Raw genomic sequence first — 27505 nt, forward strand, 5'->3', positions numbered from 1 at the left:
TGAAGCATTTAGTTGTTCCTTCCATGCAAATGGAAAATATTGCTTAGAATGTGATTTACAATGCTAACAAAATGCCATTAGTTGGTGAACAATGTGTTGAATTGATGCTCAAACATGCAGGGCGGAGTAACATGCTGCTCAATTACTTGACCCAGCAGGTTTTCTTAGAGAATGAGTTTGGATCCATACAGAAAAAAAAAATTGTGTTTCATTGTGGGATTATCAGCATCCACTGTAGAAATTGTGGATGCTGGTATTTTCCAGTTGGTCTATCTGCGTAATGATGGCAACACTTTGCTCTGCAATGTTGAGCCAGATGTCATTATCTTCACTATTGGCATTATGATTTCACCAGTTTGAGGGCATCACTTTGAGAGTGACACATAGATGTGGGAATTAATCTGGGAATTCATAACAAGGAACTTGGAATTCATAATTTTTATGTCAACATGTAGTGATTTACAAGAAATGATGTCCTAAGGTGTAGGAATGAATAAAACGAGGTCAAAAACGTACTTGAGTCAGAAATTTTATACGAATCCCAGAACTCTTTTAAAATGTGGGCAAATCGTTTGTGTAAAGCTAATCATTGAGATTTAAAGAAAGCTGGCCACTGTCACTTCTCTGGAAAAACATTAACACGTCTTCTAGTAGAATCATATTGGTATCTTTTTTAACCTACTGCTTGATCAGTTCAGAGGTCAATAAATACAGAGAAGGAATCTTCAATTGCAAATCCAAGAAACATTATATTACCCCCACAGGTCAAAATTCTGGTTAATTATAGAAACACTAACCTTTAGTTTGTTGAAATAAATCAAATTAACTAAATAGTTATTTAAAAAAGAATTTCTTTGCTTCTCAAAATGTCCAATAATACATATTGTAATTCAATGGTATGGTGCAATGATACTGAAGCCAATATGGGGATGTTGAACTAAGATATACCATTGTCTTAGCAAAATTATGTAATACTAAGAATGTAATCAAGATATCCAGTACGATTAACACAATAAGGTCCTAGTCATGAATTCCAAGATTAATTTCCACATCAATATATCAATCTCAAAGTGATGCCAATAGTGAAGATAATGGCATCTGGCTGAACATTGCAGAGCAATGTGTTGTCACCATTATGCAGATAGACCAACTGTAAAATAACAGCATCCACAATTTCTACAGTGGATGCTGATAATTCTACAATGAAACACAATGTTTTTTTTTTCTGTATGGATCCAAACTCACTCTCTAAGAATGACAAAGATATGTATTGCCTAGGTTAATGACCAAACCTTGTAATTCTGTTAGCTAATGAAGTTGAAAAGTCTAGTTAAAATAAAGTCCCAATAGAAATATTCCTTTCTTTTCATTATTGAGTTGAGTTGGCACATGTTTCCAATTGGATATTCTATCTTTACTTCCCTGGGGAGTAGCCATTTTTGTTGCATTACCAAAGAATGTCAAGGTTTTAAAGAATTAAATCACCTATTTTGTTTATAGGTCATTTAATTAGTACCTCAATTATTATTTGGCATAAGTTAAGCAACTGACATGCTCTGGACATTCTATGTAATGCCTTTCTTAGTAGATAATCTGAGAGTTAATAGATTTTAAAAAGAGGAACCTGAAGATTGATGGAAAGCTAATCATAGAAAGGCATAGAAATATGGGTATCAAGTTAGAAGAACTGCAATACCTCACATGGATTATGGCATTGTCTGTTGATCAGAAATCACCAAATACAATCTGGATCCATGTTATCTTCACACCATGAACCATGTATGAGTTGTGCATTATTAAGATGAAATGATTTTCAATTCAACATATTTAGGTTTAAGAACATTGCTGAAATGGCTTACACCAAATGTTATGTTTCCACATTCAACTCTACTGACACTGTTCTTTGAGATTACCCTTCAAACTTAATATCCAAACATCCAACATGGCCAAAATAAAAGTTTTGAATCCTATCCCTGTGTATAAACAAAATGAATCTGAATGGAATAACCATTAAAACAGTCCACTCATCTTAACATATGTACATCAATGTTAGAAATGGTAATATTTTTGTTCCTTAATTTCTAATGCAAAGATATGTATACCTAAAACTAAGTTGTTATTTTAAGGGTAGTGGAGCCAAAATGCTGGATCATTACTACAAGTAATTTAAGTTGACAACATATGGTTCATATTTACACCAGAGCAAGTACTTATGTAATTGTCATGAGATAAGGAAGAATACCTGATTTGGAATGAGTCTACATTTATTTATGAGTTATATGGTTATAATATCCCTGGCAAGTTTGAATATTGCATTATGAAAGCAGCAAACTTAAATTACACAGAGGTTATACAGTTTACTAGTCCTCTTCTTTGTGTCAGGTGGATTACTGCAAAATATATTTCAATAAGATGTAAACATACATTAGTGTCAACTAATTTACTGACTTAAATACAAACAAACGCTACCAGTAATAAAAACAAATAATTTAAAAAACCTTTTGTATTCCTGGGCCTCTGCACTATTCTGGCACTAACAGTTGTTGACCATTCATGGTATTTTGCTTGGAGTGCGTATTATATGCGTGTTCAGCACTTTATTCTGTGTTTCTTTATTTGTATGCAAACTCAATCTTTTGGTTGCAAACCTTTTCGGTTGATGACTCCATGTTTTCCCTGCGGGTCAACAGTAACACACCACAAGAAGACAAGCTATTATTATAGTAACGCGTAGGTGCGTTGACTGAGTTTATCTGAATAATCAGAATGCCAATAATATCAGAGTATCCCGTGTCAATGAGAGGGTTTGCAGACAAGAACATGACATTCTTTAGATGATTACAATAAAATTCACAAGGTGCAAATTTCTCTTGGCCAGTTAGCCTTTCCCATCATCACATAAGGTTTTATTTTCCAAGTCGCCCATACGAGTGAAATGTCTTATTCGGTTTAGAAGTGGGCACCAAAGTAGATGGTTATTCCATGTATCTGTTCTCTACTAAATGCGCGTACATATCGCGATTAAGTGCCGCAATCAATGGAAAGGATGTATAATCATTAAAGCATACTGCGTTTTCAGCGAGTTATACATTTGTTCCGTGGCCAATATCCTAATATGGGCATTCTGTGTCAGCAGCATTTTGAGTGTTGATAAATACGAGTCGAGAGCAACGGGGAGGGGGGATGGGATAAGCTGCGTTTTTTTTCAGCGACTAGGTTGCCTCTCCCAAGCGGCTTGTCTGAAATGCTTCCATTTCGAATTTGTGCCAATGGGGTCCTTTCACGTTAGCTTTGCAGTTTTGAAAATCGACGCCTAGAGGTGTGGACATCTTGGAAGTTGCGTTAAAATCAGAACGAGTTGCCTTCAGTCAACCATTCGAACTTAATGCCCATACAAGGTCTCTGTTTACCTTTTATTGTAACTAATTGTACAGCGGTTGTGCAAATCGATGCACATTGATTGACGTTACTCAGATTTACTTCTGTCAGACGAAAGACAAGCCGGCGGACAGGAGAGTAAAAGTTATTCCCCGGTATTGTGTCCTGTAGGCTTGCCTGATTGAATACTGAACGCTGCCAGAGCTTGAAATTGGGCAATGCCCTACCAGAAGGAGCCATGGTCGCTCTTCGAATGGGGGAAGAGTATTGTGCGCTGTTTTCAAAGGTTCTCTCATGTAACACTTCACCATGGTGGAGGGCACTGAGTGACAAGCCAGTGAGACAAATGAACAGTGACTAACAGGATACCACGGTGCTACAATCATCAATATTGCCATGGCCGTGCATCATATCTGCTCAATGTGAGGGGGAAGGGAGGGGGAGATCCAGCTGACTCACGGCACTGTCACACTTTGCAAAACGCACGGACAATAACAGGGCGATTGGAGCAAGGCTGCTTCTCTGGCAGGGGGGTAAAAAAATGAAATGAAATAGTGACGCGCTTTGATGCATGTCAGAAACGAAGCAGCTTTCTCAAAGAACGCAAGACATTGCTAGCCCGATGCATAGCCAATTAGAAGAGGACACGAAAGAGATTTGCACATCGCGGTGAAACAAAACTGTGAGGCTGGGGAATGACATTGTTTAGATGCGAAGGAAGAGTCAGTATGAGCGCAGAGAGAGGGAGGGAGGGGGGAGCGCGCCTTTCTGCTGTTCCATTTCATGCCGTCCTTTCTTAATTTGGAAAAATAGAATTTATCTTTCTGCCATTACCATACAAGGCTGCTTCTTGCCCGTATTTGGTGCTGTAGTTAGATTCTCCGACCTCAGGCGGGGCTGAATTGATTGACAGCTCCGGCTCCTGACGCCACAGCGTTGTGTTGCTGCGTTCCTGCGTTGCCGGCTCTGCAGCAGAGAGAGAGAGAGTGAGAGAGAGAGGGAGAGCTGTGACCACCGAGTCTAGATCCAAAGGGGGCGGGGGGAACGGAAAAGCCCGCTCGGAAAGGGTGCCAAAAAATTAAATAAAAGGAGTAGTGAAAGGGAAAGCGAGAGTCCCCTGCAGGAGGTGGAGGAAAGGGGAAGGGGGGGGGGTGGGTCGCTCCCGGGGGGGGCGGGTGGGGGGTGGGGGGGGGGGGCTGTTTGAAGCGATCTGCAGTTAAGCAGAAGGTCAAGCGGCGTCCGAGCAGCTCCTCGCATCGTTATGGAGTTGCCAGCGGCGGGGGAGCACGTCTTTGCCGTGGAGAGCATCGAAAAGAAACGGATCAGGAAGGTAATGTGAGCAGCTCCGGCTCACCTCGCCACGTTATTGACCGGCAATAGTGCTGTCTGTGCCTCTCACTGACGAACGCTGTCTTTATTTCTCCACAGGGGCGGGTCGAGTACCTGGTGAAATGGAGGGGATGGTCTCCGAAGTGAGTCCCGTTTCTGTATGTTATTTATGTGTGTTGGAGATGAACTACAGTATGTGTGAGTGTGTGTGTGTGTGTACAGAGTGGAAGTCTTGCGGGACCCAGTCCGTGTCCCTTCCCTGACAAAATGCCACCAGTGAATTGGCAGTGGATAACCAATGTAACACACACACAAAATAAAATGGCCAATGGGAGTCCTGGAATGTCTTGTGGACTGTGAAAGATATGATAGTGTGTGAATGGAGTGAAAATGGCCTCCCTTTGCACACTGCTTGAATGGCAGCACTTTTAGTTCGTTTTAATTTTCCGCTTGTGTGTGTGTGTGTGTTTTGAGAGGTCTTAAAGTGAACTGCTGATGTATCCTTCTCCGCAGATACAACACGTGGGAGCCAGAGGAGAACATCCTGGACCCCCGGTTGCTCCTGGCTTTCCAGCACAGGTAAATGCATAGATGGGGGTAGGTGGGTGGGGGCGGGGCGGGGCGGGGCGGGGGGGGGGGAGCAGTTGCACGGGGGTGGGGGGGCTGGGAAAACTCTGCCACTAGCCTGAACGCGTACACACACCCTTGGGTTATACTGTATGGTATATACAGAGAGAGAGAGGACCAAAAGTCGAGAGCTTTCGAAAGTAGAGTGGCTGCACAGTTTCGTAATGAAACTAGAATAGAAGGCTGCTATAAATGTGGTCGAAAGGATTGGAGAGTAGCCGGGATCGAGCGACTTAGCGAAGCACATCCACCTCGAAATGTGTCAAGTTAAGATCCCCGCTACTACAAGGGAGGAAGGAGAGAGGGATCGATAATCAGCTGGTAGCGTTACGGCTCCAAATACCAGTATGTTTCCTGCCATGGTGGAAGTTGAAATTGTGCAGCAACATGTAAAGAAGCAATGATAAAATCTCAGAAATATCGGCGGAATAGATGCAGGGATATAAAAGTTTTTTTAAAAAACGTTTTTAACCACTGCTGCGGTGGTGATGTAAGTGTTGATGCGATGTTCCAGATCGTAGCTAGATGGTGCATTCATCTCCGAAGTGAGACTCGGGTAAGGAGGTTCTAGGCTGTCAGAACACAGAACGTCCTTCTAGCTATAACCTGTTTTTAATGGCCTTCTCTCGCCACTTCTGCTCCCTGATGCACCTGCGGGTGCATTTTAAAGGAGCGATGCTTGTTGTGCCTGACGTTGCAACCTGCATAAATGGGCAGGAGACGCGGGGTTAGGTATCCTCTTTAATTAGGTACACGATAATCGATCTGACGGGTTACCATGGCTGCCTGCAATCATGTGAATAAATATAGTGGAGCTAGGCTGCGTGAAACCGGGTGGGAGGGACAAAAAAGTTGCTTATCACTAGACCTTCGTAATATGGGGATAATTGGACTGGCAGCGGAGTCAGGGATACGTGTTATTTTACAGTAAGTTTAAATATTTGCATATTAGGCGAAAATGACTATTATCTTGGTTTAAATGCGATTAACGAGACCCTGCAGGACAAGAGGAGGGCCAGTGATTGCAACAGCAATATCCTTTCTCTCCCGCTGCCAGTTACAAGACGGTTGCAATTACTCAAAATTAGCTAACCAATAACTTCTGCATATTTTGACTGAGTTGCAGGAGCACTGAACATATAACACCAATAAAATCCCCCCACTTTGTGTAAAAAAGGCAACTTTAATCATTGCACTTCTCAATGTAGTGATTGCCAAAGTATCCCTGTACTTGGTATGTTGCATTCGAGGTCCTTTTATGGTAGTAAGAATGCAAAAGTCTGATTTCAATTAATTCAACAGTACAGTTTCACACTGAGAGATTTAATACAAAGCATTGGAGTCCTATGCAGAAAAATCAATTATCAAAAACAACTGATGCATGCTCAATGGCATAATTGCATACTGACTTAAATTCATTTAACAGTGATAAATGGATAGTATGAAATGTCACAAAAACATTAGTGAACTGTACAAGGGAGCCAAAGAGAAAAGGAGTGAGTTGTTATCCTGGCTCAAAGTTGATATTCGATTTTTTTTTGAATGTATACATTACGTTACAACAAAACCACAGTTATTAGCAAACTGATGAGAATTAATGATTGTTTCTTACTTTTAGGATTCATGTGCTGATATTTTGATTGTTCATTGCTGTGTAATGCTGTGGTACAGTTGAAACAGCTCTATGTATTAATATATTGGACATCTCAGAATGTACTTTAGAGTGATTTTGAATTAATATTCCATTTATGTATGCAAAATTTGGCAATGAGTAGAGAAAGGCATATAATAAATTGGAATATGAGCAGTAAATGAAAAGTGGTGGCTCTTTCAAACTATGCGGATATAGGAATAAGAAGGGTTATCCTGAATGTGAGCTTGTTAGATCACACAAGATTTTTTCAGAGCCAGATTTGGCCACTGAAAAGCAATTGAGATTGCCCTCTCACTAAAGGTTTACAAAGCATTATTACAATTATAGACCATTGTGTGGGCAGTTTACTTGTTATATAAACTCCTTTATAGCACCCCTCTCCACAATAAAATGCAAAACTTGATTCTGCATCACCAGTGACAATCTAATCTCAGTTGGCTACACAAATGTAAACATTTAATTAAAATTGTCAGAGTACTTAGTGAGTGTTTAAACTAAGAAGGTTTAGAGATAACATGTATAATATAGTGAAACCAAAGATTGCAAGTCTTTTTGGGGTTGGGAGCAGAAAACAGTTCTTAAAATGATTAGTAATTTAATTATTGTAAGTGACTATAATGCTAACCTCTCTTTTAACCAATGACCACAGGGAAAGACAAGAGCAGTCAATGGGCTATCGTAAGCGAGGACCAAAGCCCAAACACCTACTGGTTCAGGTAATATTATCTGTCTAATGCTCATTTGTGTGTTAAATATGAACCAGATTTGAGCAATCTATCACATACTATCTGCCTTCATATAATCAAATTGAATTCAGTTTCACAAATATATTCTCAGCCACCTTGTATACTTACTTAGAGCAGGCAGTTGTGAAATGTCAGTGTAATATTATAAAATAATGTTGACATAGATCTTAGAACACAAGGGAGCCTGTTGCTGAAAGGCATAAATAGATCTGGAAAAACAGATGCACATTCGAGTATAAAATTAACTGAATTTATTTTATTTCAACTATAATATTGTTTTGAAAATAACATATAAAGCATGTTTAAATAGTAGATTTCATGCTGCCAGATACAGATCAGTAGATTTTCAATCTCTTAATGATCCCAATTTGCAAATGCAATCACATCCATCTAAAACAACCAGGCACTGGTTCATTTTTTTAATGGATTCATAAATGAATAGTGAGTATTCAAAGCAACATCGACCGTAAGTAACCAAAAACAGCGTCCCTCTTCAGGGACACCAACTTCAAGCTGGTGTCCATTGCTGCCGAACGTTTGGTGCTCACGGTTGAATGGGTTAGTAACAACTGTTGTGATGGAGTGGCTGCTGGTTGCTTTGATACAACAACCAAGAAGAAACCAATGGTTGGCTCCACGCATGGGTTCCTCCTCAACATATAAAGCGTATTGACAGTGGAATCGACCTTGCCTCTCCTCAGCTGGGAATGGAATCTGGCAGGCCGGTGAAGTGAGACAGATAAAGGTGAAAATGTAACCCATTTCTCTTTTGGGCCTTGCACCAAAGGCAAAACCCCCATTTCAATGACGATTGGATAAATGAAGATCTGCTCGCCAGATTTAAGTTGTAGTCTTGCCTTTTAATTAATTGACTACTTACCAGAATTTGAAACCCAAATAATAATCATCTATTCTTCATTTGCAGCTGCCAGCTTTTGCTCGTCGCTCGAATGTTCCCTCGGAGCTGCAGGATCCGAGTGTGGATGAAGAGCGGTCCAAGAACGATATCCAGCAGCCGCCCATCAAACGGCAATACCAACTAAACAGCAAAAAGCTTCACCAGTACAAGCCCTGTAACACTGAGGAACAACGCCAGCATCAAGCTACTAAACACTTCTACCAGCTCAACAGCAAGAAGCATCACCATTATCAGCCGGACATCATGTACCCCAATCAACAGGCCGACTCTCACCGAAGCGAAACTGAAGTGAACCACGAACAGCATCAACCTATTCCGGAGCAGGAAGCAGAGCAGCATAGCTTTCTAAAGAATGGGAATCACAGCCCCGCTGTAGGTATGGAGAAGTCTGAAGTCAAGGAGATGGATTCGAAATCCGGGAACGGGCCAGAACTAGACAAGGAAAGTGTGAAAAACAATGGCATGAATGGTAGAATGAAGATAGTTAAAAATAAAAACAAGAACGGTAGGATTGTAATAGTCATGAGCAAATACATGGATAATGGGATCCAGTCGGCGAAGGATAAACACAGTAAGAACGGGGAAGGAGGGAATGAGTCAGTGGCGAGCAAGACTGGAGACCGGGAGCTGTGGATAGTTAAAAACGGATATGGCAAAACGGTTGCGGCGGAGGACAGAGTAGAAAGGGGCGAGGATAATAATGCTACAAATGGGAAGCAAGAGACCGCTAAGACTCGGAATGGCAACAAAGAGGCGGAGGCCGATAAGAATGGTTATTTTAGGACTTTGGTGGCTAAAGAGGCGGTAGCTGCAGCGCCAAATAAAAATATGAACGGGGAGGTAGCGGAGAAAGGGAGTGTCCAGATAGCAAGTGGGAAGGAGATGAGGACTCAGAAGGAAGCCTCGGGGCAGGAGCAGTGTGAACCGGCAGCTCCAGTGCGATGGGCCTGTGATTCGGAGGTTTCCAGGAGGGATGGCTTATACTCCAAACTGTCCAAGTCCAGGAAACGCTATTTGTCCGAACCCATCGTGGAGAAAGAGGCCAAGAAACCCACGACGTGCAGAAGCATCAGTGTCCCGGGAAGCGCAGTCCAGCTGGAGCAGGAGGATCTCATTGAGCTGCAGGGGATCGATAGTTATCGGAATGAGGGGATTGATGGCTCTTTGCACTCAAATCCTGAGCAGCCAATCGATTTGAGCTGTGTAAAGTCCAGGCCAGAGCCCCAGAAGGCGGCGGCGGCGGCGGCGGCGGCGCAGCAGCAGCCGGAGAGTGAGGAGAAAGACGGGAGGGCGAGGGGAGAGCAGCAATATCCATGGACTGGCCTCAAACCTTACCTGGGAAACCTGATAATCACAGATGTCACAGCGAACTGCCTCACGGTTACATTTAAGGAATATGTGACGGTGTGAAGGAAACTTCAGGCGGATTTAGAAAGCAGGCAGAGATGTGTAGAGTAAATGCACTCTTTAACCCAAATCTCCGTTCTTGACACTGAAGATGTATGCAATTTTATTTATACACGGGCACATTATATATGTAGAAGTGAATATGTGTCCGGAGTTAAACTGGACAGAGCGGCAGCAAGGAGCACCGAATAAACTGCTTCCTTAAATCTGGATTTTTAATTTTTTAAAAGCAAAATCTTAAAATAATAAAACCACATTATTAGATGTTTGATACATTATTTCAATTTTTAATCCAATGTCAGATATATTGAATATTTGTGATAATATGTGTGCTATTTAAATGTGCAGATTCTTTGTATTTCTGTCTGTTTGATATTTCTGAAGCTGGCGAGCTTGTGCTGCTATGATAGAAATGTATTTTTTTTGTGCTTGAATGTAAATATGTGATAAACGCCTTTAAAACACCGGACTCGCTGTTGCAGCAGGGCGACAGTCAATAAGGCCATGGAAGAATGTTGATATTCTGTTTTGTATCTCCGGGACGCCATTTTTGATCTGGCGTTTCTTATTACCAGCCGAAAGTGAATAAGAAATTCTATGAAATAAGACTGAGTCATATTATTAATTTGTGCCGCGAAATGTATAAGTCAATATAGTGTCATCGTGAAGCCACTCTCTCGAAGGACTCTGGTACTGTCTCTGAGTGAATGAAACTCGAACGTTTCCTTTGAAATCTTACTGCAGATATTTTAAAGTAACATTTTTTTATTAAAACAAGTCATACTGCGTGTAGCTGTGGTTACCAGCTGGCGTCATTTCTCGGAAGCCACAGTTTGATATGTGTCATATTGACAAACGGTGCAGATTAAAATAGTCAAGGAGGCAACATCCTGTGACTTGGAGCGAAGTAACTACATCAAAGTACCATTGCCCTTCAGGCCCCTGAGCCAGGAATTCATTGCTTCTTCTCAGGGTGTGCGACATCGAAGTGACTGTTACCCTCTCGGGGCATTTATCTGAAAATGGAATTATTGAGAATACATGGCTATCTTAATCCCGGACAAGGCCACCGTTTTACCAACTGATCGTGAAACTATCTTTAAAACGAAGTACCAAAGTACCACGTTAATCCCCACTTTGCATTATAAATACAGATCCAAGAACAAGGCTTTTGGAGTTTCCAGAAACCTATTCTCATTTAAGTCACTGCTATAGCTAGAAACTGGGTAAATGTGATTATTGGCGTGTCTAAGGACCAGAAGAGGAAAATAAGTAAATTCAAGAGCTGTCTCGAAAAGAGAACATTATTGAGTGCCCCCCCGCCTCGCCTCCCGTCCCTTTATTAGTAAATTAAGTATCGAAGCAGTTTTAGTACAAAAAGTTGATGGTTTGAGGTAAGGTGTTTTTGAGAAACACATGGTGAAAATCTTTACAATCCGGATCGGCTTGGAAAGCCAAGAAGAGGAGCCAAATTTGGTCAGATGATCTAAGAAGGAGAGAGAAGTAAGCGAGATATTTGGTGTCAACTTGGTACTTGGATGAGACGTTTGTAAGGCTGCAATCAGTAGAAAGCCCCTAACAGACATAACAAATTAATAGATTTTTGAGTTTTCCAAAGTGTTGTTATAGACTGGCCAACTAGCCATGGCCTATACAGCAGTAAGTTTGAAATTCTAGACACTTTGCCTCAGACAGCTGTAAGCTGGCCCTACCTTGGACCAGTATGAATTTAGCCATTTATACTCCAGCAACGTCTTTACAGATGCTTGGTAGTTCCTAAGTCTGACTGTTGCCGACCTGTGTCACCATGTTCTGTCCTTAGATATGTTCTGTAAGGGGACCGAATCAACATTCCGTGTCAGACAAATGGAAAATATTGACTTCGTCGGTGTTTTGGTGTGGAGATACAGTGTGGAATTCTATATACACCACGAGACAAATGGCATTGTCAACCAAAACCAATCAAAGTGAAAAAGTAGTGAGAATAGACAAGACATAGTCAATACAGCAGAGCCTGAGGATCAAACTGCGGCTGTTAATCCTGACTCCCCAGGCGTCACAGTCCAACATAAGCTTACACATCTTATTTCCTGGCTCATTCTGTTTGAACTTTGTGCTACTGGAGATTTGCAAAGGGCTGGTTTCATGATTGTGCTTGAGAAATCTTGAATTTGAACCAGAGTCCCACCAACATTAGCAGCTTGAGAAAGCCGAAAATGCAAACATGGACGTAATCTATATGTTCCACTCCTGAGAGCTTGTGGTAGCATCTCCGCAGCCCAGAAGACAATGACCGGAGAACTAAATAGTATCAACACAGCAGAAATCTTCTTTCATGCGCCTTCGGAAAACCAAATACACATTTGATAACGGCAACCAAATCATGTGTGAGGCTGGTAGAAGTGTGTATACTCCTTTGAGTACTTTCTGACAGAAGTGCGTGCAGGTCTTTGAAGACTATCTGAACATTGTCTCCAGTACTTTCTTTGGGAAGAAGCGCGACTTTGATTTCTGATTATAAAATTGCAGATCTACCAATCCATTGTGTGCAAAGCAAAATGCTTTGAACAATTGCATCGTTGGTATGTAGCACGCTCGGTGCATACTACCAATAAAGTATATAAATAGCATGAAGACGACACAAACCTGCACTCCCTAAATATAGAACAATTCGCACCATTTTCTTTTAGCCAGGATCTCCTTTTGCACCAATCACCTTCAGCCACCTCGACACTATGTTTAGTATGGTACTAAAAAGACGCTTGTGAATCTGTTGGATTTCAATTCTCTCACCAAGATTCGAGCTGGAAGTGAACTGGTGAAGGCAATATCTTACCCAGTCTCCCAGTCAGATCGGTGGAGATATTATCACCCAGTCAAACTGGTGAAGATAGTATCACCCAGCTTTATAGTTAAACTGGTGGAGACAGTATCACCTAGCATAAGAACATAAGAAATAGGAGCAGGAGTAGTCCATCTAGCCCTTCGAGCCTGCCCCGCCATTCAATAAGATCATGGCTGATCTGAAGTGGATCAGTGCCACTTTCCCGCTTTCTCCCCATAACCCTTAATTCCTTGTCTGTCAAAACCTATCTACCCGTGACTTAAATATATTTAGTGAGGTAGCCTCCACCACTTCAACGGGCAGAGAATTCCAGAGATTCACAACCCTTTGAGTGAAGAAGTTCCTCCTCAACTCCGATCTAAACTGCCCCCCCCTTACCTTGAGGTTGTGCCCTCTAGTCCTGCTGTCCTTTTTAAGCGGGAAGAATCTCTCTACCTCTACCCTATCCATCCCCTTCATTATCTTATACGTCCCTATAAGATCCCTCCTCATCCTTCTAAACTCCAACGAGTACAGACCCAGTCTATTTAGTCTCTCTTCATAGTCTAACCCCCTCATCTCCGGTATCAGCCTAGTGAACCTAGCGTCCCAGTAAAACTGGTGGAGACAGTATCACCCAACTTTCTAGTTAAACTGGTGGAGACAGTATCACCCAGTCTTCTAGTTAAACTGGTGGAGACAGTATCACCCAGTCTTCTAGTTAAACTGGTGGAGACAGTGTCACCCAGTCTTCTAGTTAAACTGGTGGAGACAGTATCACCCAGCCTTCTAGTTAAACTGGTGGAGACAGTATCACCCAGCCTTCTAGTTAAACTGGTGGAGACAGTATCACCCAGCCTTCTAGTTAAACTGGTGGAGACAGTGTCACCCAGTCTTCTAGTTAAACTGGTGGAGACAATTTCATCTAGTCTCCCAGTTACACTGGTGGAGACAGTATCACCCTATCTCCCAGTCAAATTGGTGGAAACAATATGAGCCAGTCTTCTAGTTAAACGGGTGAACATAGCCTCACCCGGTCTCCCGGTTAATCTGGTGAACACAGTATCACCCAGTCGCTAGTTAAACTGGTGGAGACAGTATCACCCTGTCTTCTAGTTAAACGGGCAAACACAGTCTCACCCGGTCTCCCGAGTAATCTGATGAACACAGCATCATCCAGTCTCAAGTGAAACTGGCGAACACTATCACCCAGTCTCCAGTTAAAACTGATGGAGAATGTATCACCCAGTCTCCCAGTTAAATTGGTGAACATAGTCTCACCCCGGTCTTGCAATTGGTACACGTCCGGTTATCTGATCAATTTAAACCACCGGAAAAGCACGTGGCCATTTTGGTGGAAATTCGGTCGGGAGGCAGCGGGCGGGCGGTCAGAGGCTGTAAGGATGGTTCACTACCCAGGTTACTGCTAGCAAGAAAACCAACACTGCTAGGGTAAAAACGAAACAACTGGGATATACCCTTATTTGACAAACGCGAATGGTGAGATTGCTCTCTGGTTGGGGAGATGTAAATTCTGCATTTCTCAGCAGTTCACTCCCGGAGTGAGATCAGATCATGGGACACCACATACACATCTCTCCTCTTATGAGATCATCTTTCAAGCATGCCACTTCGCATGAATGTTTGAGATGGTGCACATTTGACTAGTGTGTATGTAGCTCGAGACAAAGAGATTTTCTGTGCAGCGTTTGAATAAACTCTTGGATATTTTAACCCATTCCAAAAGATTTTTTTCAAGGGGGAGGGGGATTTCCAATGGGACACGGAATGACTGCCAATGTTACAAAATCGGGGCAATGTGGGGTCAGTGTTTATCGTGTCTTTAGCACACCGTTTAAACCCACTTAAACCAAAATTCGCCCACAGAAACATTCAGTGCAAATCATTCCCTTCAAACGTTCCGTAATTAAATGGGTGAAGGACGGCACTGCGGACTGCACAAGCTCGAATTTTAGCCGTGGAAGCGGGAGATAAGATGCGTGACGGATACCCTGTAGATTGTAGAATGAAAGCGGGCGGTGTACTGGAAAACTGAATCAGCTGCTGATCTTGTTGCGAGATATCATGTGTCAATTCATAACTCAACATTTCACTTCCTAAGGTGGCATCAACACGTTTTCAGGAGCCCCCGAAGGCGCTTCACACTGGCGTACAGTCAATCCGGACACGGCTCTCCCACAGAAAGCAAACCAAGTGAGCCGTCAGTGTGTGCTGAGTGAGTGAGCAATGTGAGGCAGATTTGTTGCTGCTGTTGTATCCGTTTAGTGTCATCCGCCCAGGTTTTAACCTGGGGGAGCAGGGTTCCCGGACGATGCAGCACTCCCCTTAGTGCTGCACTGGAGCAGCAGCAGAGAGCAGGATCTGAAGCCGCAATCTCCCATATCACACAGTCACTGCAGGAAACAGGTTCTGCTCAGTCAAGTCAACATCCGAATTTGGACGGAGTTGATTAACGACAGTTTCTCTCCTCCGCCTGGGGTGGTTGTTAAGCCTTACTGGGGTGGGGAGCGGGGGGGGGGGGAGTTTGCAAAATGGTAGACATTTCCTAAAGGAGTTTGTGGGGAATGGGTTGTTGTGTTTGATGGAGCTAGTTGCTGTAATGGTTGGAGCGGAACCACAATTCCCGCTCAGTTCCCCCGGGACTGGAACTGACCTAGTGAACAACAGGTACTCGCAAGGCAAGCTTTAAAGGGGACTAAAACACTGCGGATGCTGGAATCTGAATCAAAAACAGAAAATGCTGGAAAACCTCAGCAGGTCTGGCAGCATCAGTGGAGAGAGAATAGAGCCAACATTTCAAGTCTAGATAACCCTTCGCCAGGGAGTTTAAAAGGGGCTTCCTGGTCGCTGAACACCCGGTAAGTTAGGTTCCCATTCTCGAGAATTCATCGGGCCCTTCAATTCATCTAACCTGCCTCTTTCAGACTTCACAATTCCACATGGACAGCAGACTCTTCCGTTGCCCCAAACAACACTCACTGCCTCCCCGCTCATTTTCAACAACAATCTTGATGTAGCCCGTGTGTAAACTAATCTCCCATTACCCTCCCAAGAAGGTGCATAGTGGACTCGAGTGGCCAACTCCCCTCTCTCTCTCTGCTCAGATACAGGCAGACCTACTGAGAGTTCCCCAACACTTTCTGTTCGGATCCCACTCTTCTCCCTCTCTGTACATATATAATAAAACACATTTCCTCGATTAGATTCACAGTTTTGGGTTTCACACTGGGTGGTGGTTCAGGGTATTCCCCTGGTGAGAGGACATTTCCCCAAAGAAAAACCTTGTTTCCAGCCCAGATTTTAGAAATATTATTCTTATCCCACGATTCCATTAAGAATCCCCATTGCAAACCCCTAACCTCGCAATATTGCACTAACACCTACCCCTAACAAGGTATTTTTTTAAAAAAATTCCAATCTAGAATCTTTCCACTTCCTCCCCCGCCTCTCCCTCAATCTGTGTCCAGAGCTGATATGTTGGTGGAAACGTGCCCCAGCCGACATAGCAGGCAGCCAATGTCACCCTTTATAGAAAGGACGGTCTTTTTTAAAATGCAGGTTCGGACCTGGAGTAACTTCACCGCCGGTGTCCCTGTTGCTCAGACACGGATTATGTCGGAAGGTCGGTCGCCATATTTCGGTCTCTAGGTGTCTGTCTGCAACCGTGACTCCAGAACAGAGAGGCTTTCAAACCAAGGGGAGGCTCAGGGAGCTGCTGTGTAGTGAAACGCGCAAAAAATGTACCTGACCTGATTATTAATATTAATGAGGCGATCTTTCCAGCACTGGTCTACTTTGCTATTTTGGGTGATAGTGTAATATGGAAACCGCGAATTCCAATACACTGGAACAATGGCCGGCTTGCTCGGCGCCAGCTTAGCTTTCTCTGCCCATCTCCAGCCATTTACTCTGGCTGTAAACTTATTTCATCATTCCCCCTAATCATGATTAGATGTTGGAAATATGTCCGTCCAAAGCTGCCGCTTCATGGTTCCTTTGTGAGGCGTCGTAAAATAAACTGAATTCATGTTCTGGGCAGCGGAGGTTGGTTTGTTTTAAGTTAAAAATAGTACAGCTTTAAAAGGCGATTTGGATTTTCAGACATTTTCCCTCGATTCTTTCATGTCACGCAGTCCTTCTCAAACACAGTGGGCATTCAAACATTTACATTCATGATTAAGTGCATTTGATCATAAAAAATATCGCGGCAAATCTCCGAGTCTCCTTTTAATAACAGAATTGTTGTGCCACCCTTAGGACTGGTAACCTTCACCTAGAAATAACCGCGCCCTGTGGACAAATATGTAACGAATCAATTCACAAACAATCGTGTTGTGAAAACTCGTGGTGAGTCCTATTTGACGTTACATTGGAACGGAAACGATTAAATTCACCTGACATCTTAATGCTAAAGAAAATTCGCGTGTTAAAGACTTTTAAAAGAAATTCCCTTTGAAAAATAAATAGGTCGACCAATAAAGCAAATACCTAGAAAAATCAGTGATGTAACCAGTGGTCAGTTGCCAGAGGATGCTCAAATTACGTAAATTGAACTCCATATGGAAAGTGAGCTTCTCCTTAGCCGATTAGAAAATGTTTACTCCAGTGTACCTGTGGTATATGTATTAGAACCTAAGAAATAGGAGCTATTTGTCCCTTCGAGCCTTCTGCATCATTCAATAAGATCTTCTACCTGAACTCCAACAACTCCTGACGATCTATTCATATCCCTGAATCCCTTAGTACCCCGAATCCATCTTGAATAGACCGAACCACTGAGCTTCCACAGACCTCTGGGTATATCAGAGGAGTGGTTCATATCTGGAGATACCATATATTAATCACATTTGTACATTTAAGGTGCATTGTACAACTGACGTATATAGACAATAGACTATATCTGAGCCATACTCTGTATCTGTGATATTCTGTATTTTTGTATTAAATATATATTTGAGGTATACCATATATCAGGATGAAGTATACAGTATATTGTGATGTTACGTAACATCATATATGGTGCAGCATCTTAGGTCAATAATGCTTGACAATCTACTATCTATTCCATCTGGCACCTTAACCAGTGTGAAACATACCGGCCAAACTTGAAATCTGCTGGCATCTTCTGTGAATCCAGTCCAGCCATCAAGGTTAACATCATATTTTCTAATATGATTCGTCTTTTGGAGTCTTTCCCTTTTTGTTCCACTGGTGTCCATCCCATTACCTGCAGGATGTGTGTTCCTTTTTCTATACCATCTGTCCAATCTCTCATTCCCAGCCCACTTTCTTTCTAATTGGAAATTTGATCACGTTCATTTTATCACTTCTAATCACTCCTCAATTGTCCTTAAAGCGATGCTTTCAACATTATCATGGTAAGTTACTATTACCATCCAATTTATCCCTTAACTTGAAAGTTCTGGCCTAATACATGATCACAGCAATACACTTGTGATCTTGTGACCTATGCCATGCACCTCTGGAACTATTGTCCTGAATACTTTGGTAAATAATCGATTATTTCCTTGGATATCTCTAAAGTTTCTGACAGAATTTGGCACCATACACCTTTAAACAAATTACCACCATAATAGCCATCACCAATGTTAATGTTTTTCCTGTTTCCTCGAGTCTAGATCATTCTACTTTTGGTACAGCTGATGATTTGTGTTTTTCTGTCTTTGACGGCACCACCTTTTGTCCTTAGTCTATTACCTCGCCAGACCTTCCCACGTTATATCCACCAATCTTCACCATTACCCACACAGTTTCCAGTAGCTTTCTATTTTAAAATCTCAAATTTATTTATGTCCAGCAACCCAACTCTACCAATGCGGTGTCTTTGTAAGAACTGAATACTGCTCCCAAACTCATAGGTTCGTTGACTGGATACGAGGAATAGTTTTTCAACCGGTGCGTAGTTCTTACGTTCTCCTTCGCTTTCACCCCTCCACTCTCGAATATCCTCGTCTTTCTTTGTCTTATCAATACTGTTACGATCAGCGCTCCTGAACATGTTTTACAATTGTTTCTTCAAGTAAACCTTTAAGGATGATCTTTCTGTTGCCGTGAAATCAGAACCACCACATTCTGTAACCTTGACATACTGTTTTTCTGTACACAGTGTGAAGAATTTGTAAATCTGTCCCAGCACTGCCATCCTTCCTTCTAAAATATCCGGACTTTCAAAATTTAAGCTTGGTTTTACCTATCCAAACAAAAGGAGAAAATGCTGGAAAATCTCATCAGGCCTGACAGCGTCTATAGAGAGAACAGAGCCAACATTTCGGGTCTGTATGATCCTTCGTCAGAGCTGAAGTTTTACCCATATTTGACCTCATTATTTTCCCGTTTTTCTTTCGGTTTTCCCCAACTTGATGACATCTTGCACTTTAGGCTTTGGCCTAACATGGTTTCTAATTTTGTTATAAAATATTGGGGATAGATGGATGTCTGATACATTTTATGTAGCACTTAGTATTTCTGGAAGTTATTCAAGCATGAGTTACTGTCCATTGATAGCTGTCATTTTGTAAGAAAGATGGCCACCCTTTTTCGTACAGCTACAATGACCAGTTAATCTGTGTTAGTGGTACTGGTTGAGAGCAAAGGGAATTGGCCACTGGGAGGATCCCTTGTTTGTCTACAAATAGTGCCAGAGGTACCCGGACAAGCAGACAAGACACCAATTGCCATATCCCAAACAAAGGCAGCATATTTATCATGGTTGTTACCTCATTGATCCGAATTATGTGCATGGCAGGGGCTTGAACCTTACGCTCAGTCATAAAACTGAGCCAAGCTGATGTTGACAGACACAGCACACCCAAATTATGTCTGTTGTTGTGTACAGTGTATCTGCGCTGGTTGCATATCTGTTGCACTTGTGCTACCTGTATATCTACACATATTCTACAATGCAGTGGTGTTCGTGGAGCAAACTATATCCCTGCAATATGCTGCACGTCTTCAATGAATACACGCCCCTAGTAGACTGTATATGTGTTGTGTATTGGTTAATTAGCCATTTGAATCGGAGTAACGGAAAGTCTGGCAAAATGTTGGAAAAGGGGAAGGGGAAATGTCTGTTTTCAAAACTATTGTAAGATTGCCATATCATGTGTAAAACTGCGGTAGTTGCTGCCCTTGCCGGGATTGAATGCTCAATCGCGTGTATTTCCTATCTTTTTGGGAGTTGCAACATTCTGGCAAACAGTTGGGAATTTGCAGCACATGAACAAATTCCCCGCTCCCCAACCCCCAGCGTGGCATGGGCGGTTTAATAGTCTGCCACATAGGCTCATCTGGAGAGAGCACAGACCTTAGTAGGTGGTGGAGACTGCTCATGCACAAGGATAGAATTTAACTTCTAAAAGATTTCAGAGATAGGCGATCTGAAGGAGTTGGCGCAGCAACATTATTATCTGCAGAAGCAATGTCAGCGAATGGACATCAGGAAAGAGACGCAAATACCTGCTTTCTAATAAATCAAATTACTCACTGAAACACACACACCTATTTTAATGCACTTAGATTCTTTGATAATCTTTTACATTCTTGTCACATATCTTTAATGAAACGCTCCCCAGTGACAGACATAGAAAAATCTATCAGTACAAACAAAAGTGGTGCTGGGGAACTAACAGAACCACATAAAACCATGGAAATCCTTGGCGGGCTTTCAGGCGGGCGGCGAACCCGGTCTTTCTCTTTCAGATACTGACTAATCTGTGATATATTTCTGACCTGCACACAGAGTTGTTCAGACATGTTTGAATACGCACTAATGGTTAACAGTGAATTCCGCTGCTTAGTGAGGAGGAATTCGGACACGTCGGGTGCTGCAGCAGTTCAAGCGGGCGGGGGAGGGGGGCTCCACACTAGTTGGAATGAATTCACAAACACTGAAGGTAAATCACACGGTAAATGACAAGCCAGCAAGGAGAAAAAAGATCTGCTTTAACTCCACACCAACTACTTAACACTGACTTTTTTTGCCAATACGCTAATCTTTTCAATGGTGAACTTCTTAAAACAAAGTTTCCGAAGAATCAGCATGTTTCTGTAATGGGAATTACTTAAAAAGAGTGCCACGGATTGTTTATTGTCTGGTACACACACAATCGCCCTCCATGGTAAATACGTTGTGGATATGTCTTGGGGTTTGCGGGCATTCATTAAAGCGATGTTTGGGAGTCAAGGTGATGTCTATTACCCTCCCAACCCCATTGTGCACATTGATTAAGCTGTAAATAAGTCAATCTTAATGAAAAGGCGTTCTGGCCGCGGGTTGAACAGCTGCCACCAGCCAGGTGATAAAAGGTTAGAAAACGCCGGTGGCTGGACAGGAATCTGGACGGAGATCAGATATTCCTCTGATTATTCAACCATAAATCTGCATCGAGTGCCTGGCTTCCAACGACGGAGGAGAAGAGGACAAAAAAAGAAACCCAAACTCTTTGTGATCAAAGTGGACTGCAAACTGAAAACAATCCCTGCCCTTGGACAGCCAGCTTTATGAGAATGTGTAGACTATAGCGGCGGCAGCAGGAGCAGGGTCAGGGCTGTCTTTGATCTGTTGAAATGGGTAATGTGTGAACACAATGGCGGTGATGTACACTGGTCATTCCCTGGTGTAATGGGCCGCGTGTTCACTCCATTAAACATCAAATTCATGCATTAAATTAACAGATTTACAATAACCTTTCATTTTTCTCATTTGATTCAATTATTACGCATCCTTCCTCGTTTTTCATTGCCTTTATTTGTCTCTCGCTTCATTGCTCCATTTCCTCCCTACCCGTTACGCCATCACTCCTGTTTCTAGACTCATTTTTGTTTCCTTTCTGCCATTTGCTTCCTTTTCTTCGTACAGGCTTGCAGCATGGCTAACATTACGGAATTGGCGGAGGCACTAGGGGAAACGACGTGGGTGTTGAGGCGGCGCACAATGAGATACCTTTCCGCTGTCAAAACTCGACATCCGACTCGGAAAATGGCGTTGAGCTTTGATCATTGAAATTTCCTTTGTGCCCAACGGCGGGGGTGTGGTTGGAAAGGTTGCTGTATGGTTTGGGTTTTTTTAAAGATATATTCTGTTCCATCTGTAAATATGCCCTATGATCGTCAGGTACAATGTGCTTGGTGTTCCAGCGTTTATGTTGGTTTCTCTTCCACGCCAATCCGCCAGAGACTCCCTTGACCGGATGATATAGGATGCAAGAAGACTTTGGAGTGACTTGGATGGGAAGGGGTTTCCAGATCTTTCAGGCTTCATCAGTAGGTTGTCCAGCACAGATCCAAAGATTGGATTCATTAGCGACCATGCTGGAAATAATACATATAAAAGAGAGATAGTTGAAAAACAAACATATTGTTTGGATGTTAAAATCTTTGCCATGTTCCAGAAGCAGCACTGACAACCTCTGTCATTACAAGATCACTGCATGGCAGTGTTTTTCCCATAAAATATTTAAATATAATTGGCACCAGATTTCTTTTTGAACTCCAGGCGTTACTTTTATAGATTTCTTAGGTCTAATATAAGGGAAACTTTGGACTTCAAACATTGTATGTTTATATCTGTGCATCAGAAAGAAAGTATAAAGACAATTGGCCATAAGTAATGTTTTATTGAAAATGCCTCCTTCTTGCTCAGCAAGTAATAGGGCAAATGTTTAAGGAATATTCTGGAAGCCAAACCATTCTCCAAATTATAACTGCTGTTATAAAACTCCTTCATTTTTCAGCAGCATAACAGTGCAAAAAAACTAATGACAATGAATGTAATCCCTCTTTTTCCCCTGAACACAATAAACCCCAAACTCTAAATGGATGGAATAGTTTAATGATCTGACATGATCTATTTCGTCTCAGAGAATTTCTAAAATGCATTCTATTATAGAAAGATTTTTGTTAGTTAAGGCTCCTTGCTGAAAGCGAATCTGACAGTGTTAACCTCACAATACTAGTATACCTGGCTGAACAAAAAGTTACTCTAACCATCCTGCATTGGCATCCATGTATGTTTGAGTTTGTTGAATGAGAGAGTGCGAGAAAATGATACTTGTACCAAATAAGTAGTGTGTCAGGCATACATTCTCCATGTAGAAAGTTGAATTCTTGACTTCATAGTGAAAAACTGGAAGTATTTTCTATCTTGATGAGATGTAGGATGCACTGATACAAACACATGGTATATTTTAAGTTGTTAATTGAAACAAATTTGAATGGGATTAAAAAATAAATTTTGCATCTCCTTGGTGCAATCAGTCTTAAAATGACAGTGTTCCACTCTTCTCAACATTAAAATTACACTGTTTGCAAAAGTATTGCCAGAACTGCTTAATATTTGCTTCTCCCATTTCTTTTTAAAAGTTTTAATATTAAAGATATAATAATTTAGATGATGAATTGATTTCACTGGAATGGAGACTTAGCTGAAAGTGATTCAAGTCTTAAGGACTATGTACCTAAATGCCAAAGATGGGAACTATTAGCAAGGGAAATAGATTGCAGTCATTGGAACTCAATGACTGTTTCTACTTTGAATACAAAGCATTTGGGAAATCCAATACTATAGGGGCTGATTACAGCAGTCCAATTGAAACCTGGTATAGTAACATAACTGTTCTAATGAGAAAGCAAACAGATGTTGTGCCACGACCAAAGGTGAATGTAAGATAAATATCTTTAATTTTTATGAAGCAGGTTGGCACTAATTGGTTTTGGTTATTGACTTATCTAGTCAAAATCATGAATGAGAATATTCATTCATAATTCTTTTAGTTGTCTGTTTCATAGTTTTGATTAAAATGTAATACACATTGCTATTTTGCCAAGAAGGTCGTAGGAAACGGCCCAGTGACATTTTGTAGTAACGCTATACCAAGTAAATCTGATAACAGAGAAAATTCATCAGCTTGTGCGTATGGGAGTCTTTTTATGAGTATGACTCATGGTTGGCCAACGTCCAGGATGCAAGTGAATTCTGAAGTCCTGCTCAAAAGTTAACGAAATCCAGAAGGAATCCACTATCTATATAATATTTGACTTAATTGTTTATTAAATGTAAGTCTTTTCAGGAATAAAATTGACATCACAGGTTTCGGAAAATAGGAATGACTTCCAGGATTAAACAGAAAATGCTGGAAATACTCAATAGGCCCGGTGGCTTCTAGACAGTGAGAAACAGTGTTGACATTTCAGATTGATAACCTTTCGTCAGACTGACAAAACAGTTCAGTTGCAATGAAAGGTCATCTACCTGAAATGTTCATTTTGTTTCCTTCTCCCTGGATGGTGCCTGACCCGCTGAGTATTTCCAGTATCTTCTGCTTTTATTTCAAATTTCCAGCATTTGCATTATTTTGCTATTGTGAATAACTTGCAAGTGCTATTTCAAAGCACTTAATCAGCAACAGATCATTTGGATTGCCTGGGCATAAAGATTGATTGAAGATGGAGAGGTGAAAAATGCATTGTTGTGTAATCACAGAAACCCTACAGAAGGAGGCTATTCAGTCCATCAAATCTGCACTGACAACAGTCCCAACCCTGGCCCTATCCCCACACATTTACTCCACTAATCCCTCTAACCTACATCCTGGGATATTTATGCACAATTTAGCATGACCAATCAATCTAACCTGCACATCTTTGGACTGTGGGACAAAACTGGAACACCCGGTGGAAACCCATGCAAACATGGGGAGAATGTTCAAACTCCACACAGACAGTGACCTAAGCCGGGAATCAAACTCAGGTCCTTGGAGCTGTGAGGCAGCAGTGCCAACCACTGTGCCATCATGCCACCCAAGAAAGAAGAAGGCAGAAGTGTAGAAGGAAGAAGCTGAAGAGAGAGAGAAAAAAAAACACCAATCAACATGCATAAAGGATGATGCTGGGTCCAAGTAAACTATGGGCTCATGGAAGCAATGTTTCTGACAGGAATATTTGGCCGAGGTATTCAGTCATATCTTCCAATGTCTGACTGGAAAATTATGAGGCCACATTAGCAGATTTTTGGGGCTTGATGGCAACTCTTGTGTACAAGAGTTAATCACATTTTATATCTTTTAATGGTTTACATTTTATATTTGCAAAGTAATGCAAATAATTAAACTTACCATTATGTTTTAGAGCCTCAACCCTGTTATTTTTCTATTATTCTTGAAATATGATTTCCCAGAGATTATGCTTACCTTTTTGAAGTCAGTTAGTGATGGATTTGCAGAAAGTTTATTTTTCTGCACATTGTTTTACTTGACTTAAGATCACTAAACTGCCTCACCTGAGAAATTAAAATGGATTTCATCAAATTTGCAAAAAAGTATCCTTACACCAGTGTAAATTCTATATTATAGCATACAAACAACAGCTTCACATCAGTAATTTATGGAAGTTATTGATAGAATTGTCAACATATCAACAAAGCAATGAAAAATCTGTCTTAAATTTTATCTGAGCTGGAAAGGTCAGAGTGACCTGCTCTAATACAAAGTAAAGAATGGTTTCTGGAGAAGAGCCAATAGACTTTACATTTTTGATTATTTTTTACTGTAATAGTGGTTATAGACAATATAAAATCAATGACTTATCTGATACATAGCAAGAGGCTATTAAAATTAACATTACTTTGGGCTGCAAGCTAATCAAGAAGTAAAGATAACTTTTTTGTAATATTGTATCACATCACTCAACGATACATCAAAGAACTTAATAACTTTCATTAGGTATTATGCATGCAGCATTATGATGAATGAAAAGTAAGTTTGTTTTTGGTGACATTGCTTAATGAAAAAAAAAGTAAAGAACTCTCAGTTCTTACAATTTTGTCAGGTGACATTCAGTACCCATTTGAGCCATTGGGATACTTGAAGAATGATCTCTTTAACAGTGCAGTTGCAATTTTGTAACTGAGGCCAATTATTACTTGGAAGGTGCAAGTCCATGGGGGTAACGGAGCAAATGGGGTCACAGCGCCAGGGACCTGGGTTCAATTCCCAACTTGGGTGACTGCCTGTGTGGAGTTTGCACATTTTCCCGTGTCTGCATGGGTTTCCTCTGGGTACTGCGGTTTCCTCCCACTCTCAAAAGATATGCTCGTTAGGTTGATTGGTTATGCTAAACTGTCCCTTAGCTTAGAGTACAAATATGCCAATCACAAAAAGTTGTGCCATATGTTAGCAAGACCATAAAGTAACAAGCAAAGCACTAGGTTTTATTTCTAGAGGGATAGAAAATACTGGTAGGGAAGTTTAATCTGTATTGAACATACGTTAGACCACACTTAGAGTACAGTGTGCAGAATCATCTCCATATTAAAAAAACGGATATGGAGGCAGAGGGGAGTGCATTATAGGTGATCACCCATTCATGGAATTAGACAGCAGAAGATATTCTGATAATCCACAATTGTTTTAGACTAAGGTGAGGGGAAGTTTCTTCACTCAGTGGTGGTGAACCTTTGGAATTCTCTTCCTTAGAGGGCTATGGATGTTCAGTTGTTGACTGTATTCAAAGCTGAGCTAGACAGGTTAGTGGAGTCTGACGGAATCAAGAGATGTGAGGACCAGGCGGTGAAGTGGAGCTGAGATAAAGGAGCACTCATGATCTTACTAGATGGCAGAGTGGGCACTAGGGATCATATAGGCTATTCCTGCTCCTATTTCTTATGTGCTTAATGGTTTGTATATTACCTGCACAAAGCTGCATGGCCTGGGAGCAGATGAAAGAGAAAATGAAACATTTTAAGGAATTTGGCAATATAATGCAACTCAACAGTAACAGAAATTAGGTAGCAGGTTCAAGGTTACATATTACAAAGTGCTCTCAGTCAACCTGTTTCATGCCATGGTTGCACAAAAATTTACAAGTCTCACACTGTATCTCATGCACACCCATACCACAGTGGAAAGAAAGAAGAATGCAATTACATTCATTCAATGTCCTTCATGACATAAATGTCCTACAGTGCTTTACAGCCAATGAATTACTTTTTGAAGTGTAATCCTTATTGTGATGTTGGAAATATGGCAGCCAATTCAAAAATATTAATTCCAACAATGAAAAAAATGACTCACTTTTACATGTTGTTGAGGAGTTAATGTTGGTTGGGACATTGAGAGAACTCATTTGCAGATAGTGCTGTGGGCTCACTTATGTCCACCTGAGAGGGCAGATGGGGCCTTAGTTTGTTGTCTCATTTGAAAGACAGTTTGGTTCACATTCACAACATTAAGTAAAATTGAAAGCCTTGTCATATTGATGCATTTCATGGGGGAAGAATTTCTGTGTTGTTTCCCCCATAATTTTGGCAGATTGGTGGAAATGGCTGTTTCTACCATTTCCCTAGGAGTGCCATTAATATCATACAGATAGATTGGGAGAGCTCTGCAGAAACCCCAGGGATGTATCTTATTTAATTCATTGTAATGTCTCCATGATGCATCCACATTGTGATACTAGCCAGCCACTTGCCTGTTACAGTGTACTTTGAAATAATTATTGTAATGTAGGGAATATGGCAAACAATTTTCAAACAGCAAGAACCCATAAACTACACTAAATAAAGGAACAGCTCACCTGCTTTTATG

General features: G+C 41.4%; 1 protein-coding gene across 2 annotated transcripts; it reads left to right on the plus strand.

The window, feature by feature from the left end:
• Window positions 1-3380: 3380 nt before the first annotated feature.
• cbx4 (chromobox homolog 4 (Pc class homolog, Drosophila)) lies at window positions 3381-10852 on the plus strand. Of its 2 annotated transcripts, none has more exons than XM_080209591.1 (5): window positions 3381-3398; window positions 4807-4850; window positions 5221-5286; window positions 7638-7704; window positions 8660-10852. In XM_080209591.1, the coding sequence occupies exons 4-5, from the start codon at window positions 7657-7659 to the stop codon at window positions 10061-10063; spliced, it is 1452 nt and encodes a 483-aa protein (XP_080065717.1). In that variant the 5' UTR covers window positions 3381-3398; window positions 4807-4850; window positions 5221-5286; window positions 7638-7656; the 3' UTR covers window positions 10064-10852. The 2 variants fall into 2 exon arrangements, with proteins under 2 accessions (XP_080065717.1, XP_080065716.1); XM_080209590.1 differs by lacking the exon at window positions 3381-3398 and adding an exon at window positions 4583-4708.
• Window positions 10853-27505: the final 16653 nt, after the last annotated feature.

Source organism: Carcharhinus amblyrhynchos, chromosome 21 (assembly GCF_965287045.1).
Source record: "Carcharhinus amblyrhynchos chromosome 21, sCarAmb.v2.hapA, whole genome shotgun sequence".
In the NCBI taxonomy this organism is placed as follows: Eukaryota; Metazoa; Chordata; class Chondrichthyes; order Carcharhiniformes; family Carcharhinidae; genus Carcharhinus; species Carcharhinus amblyrhynchos.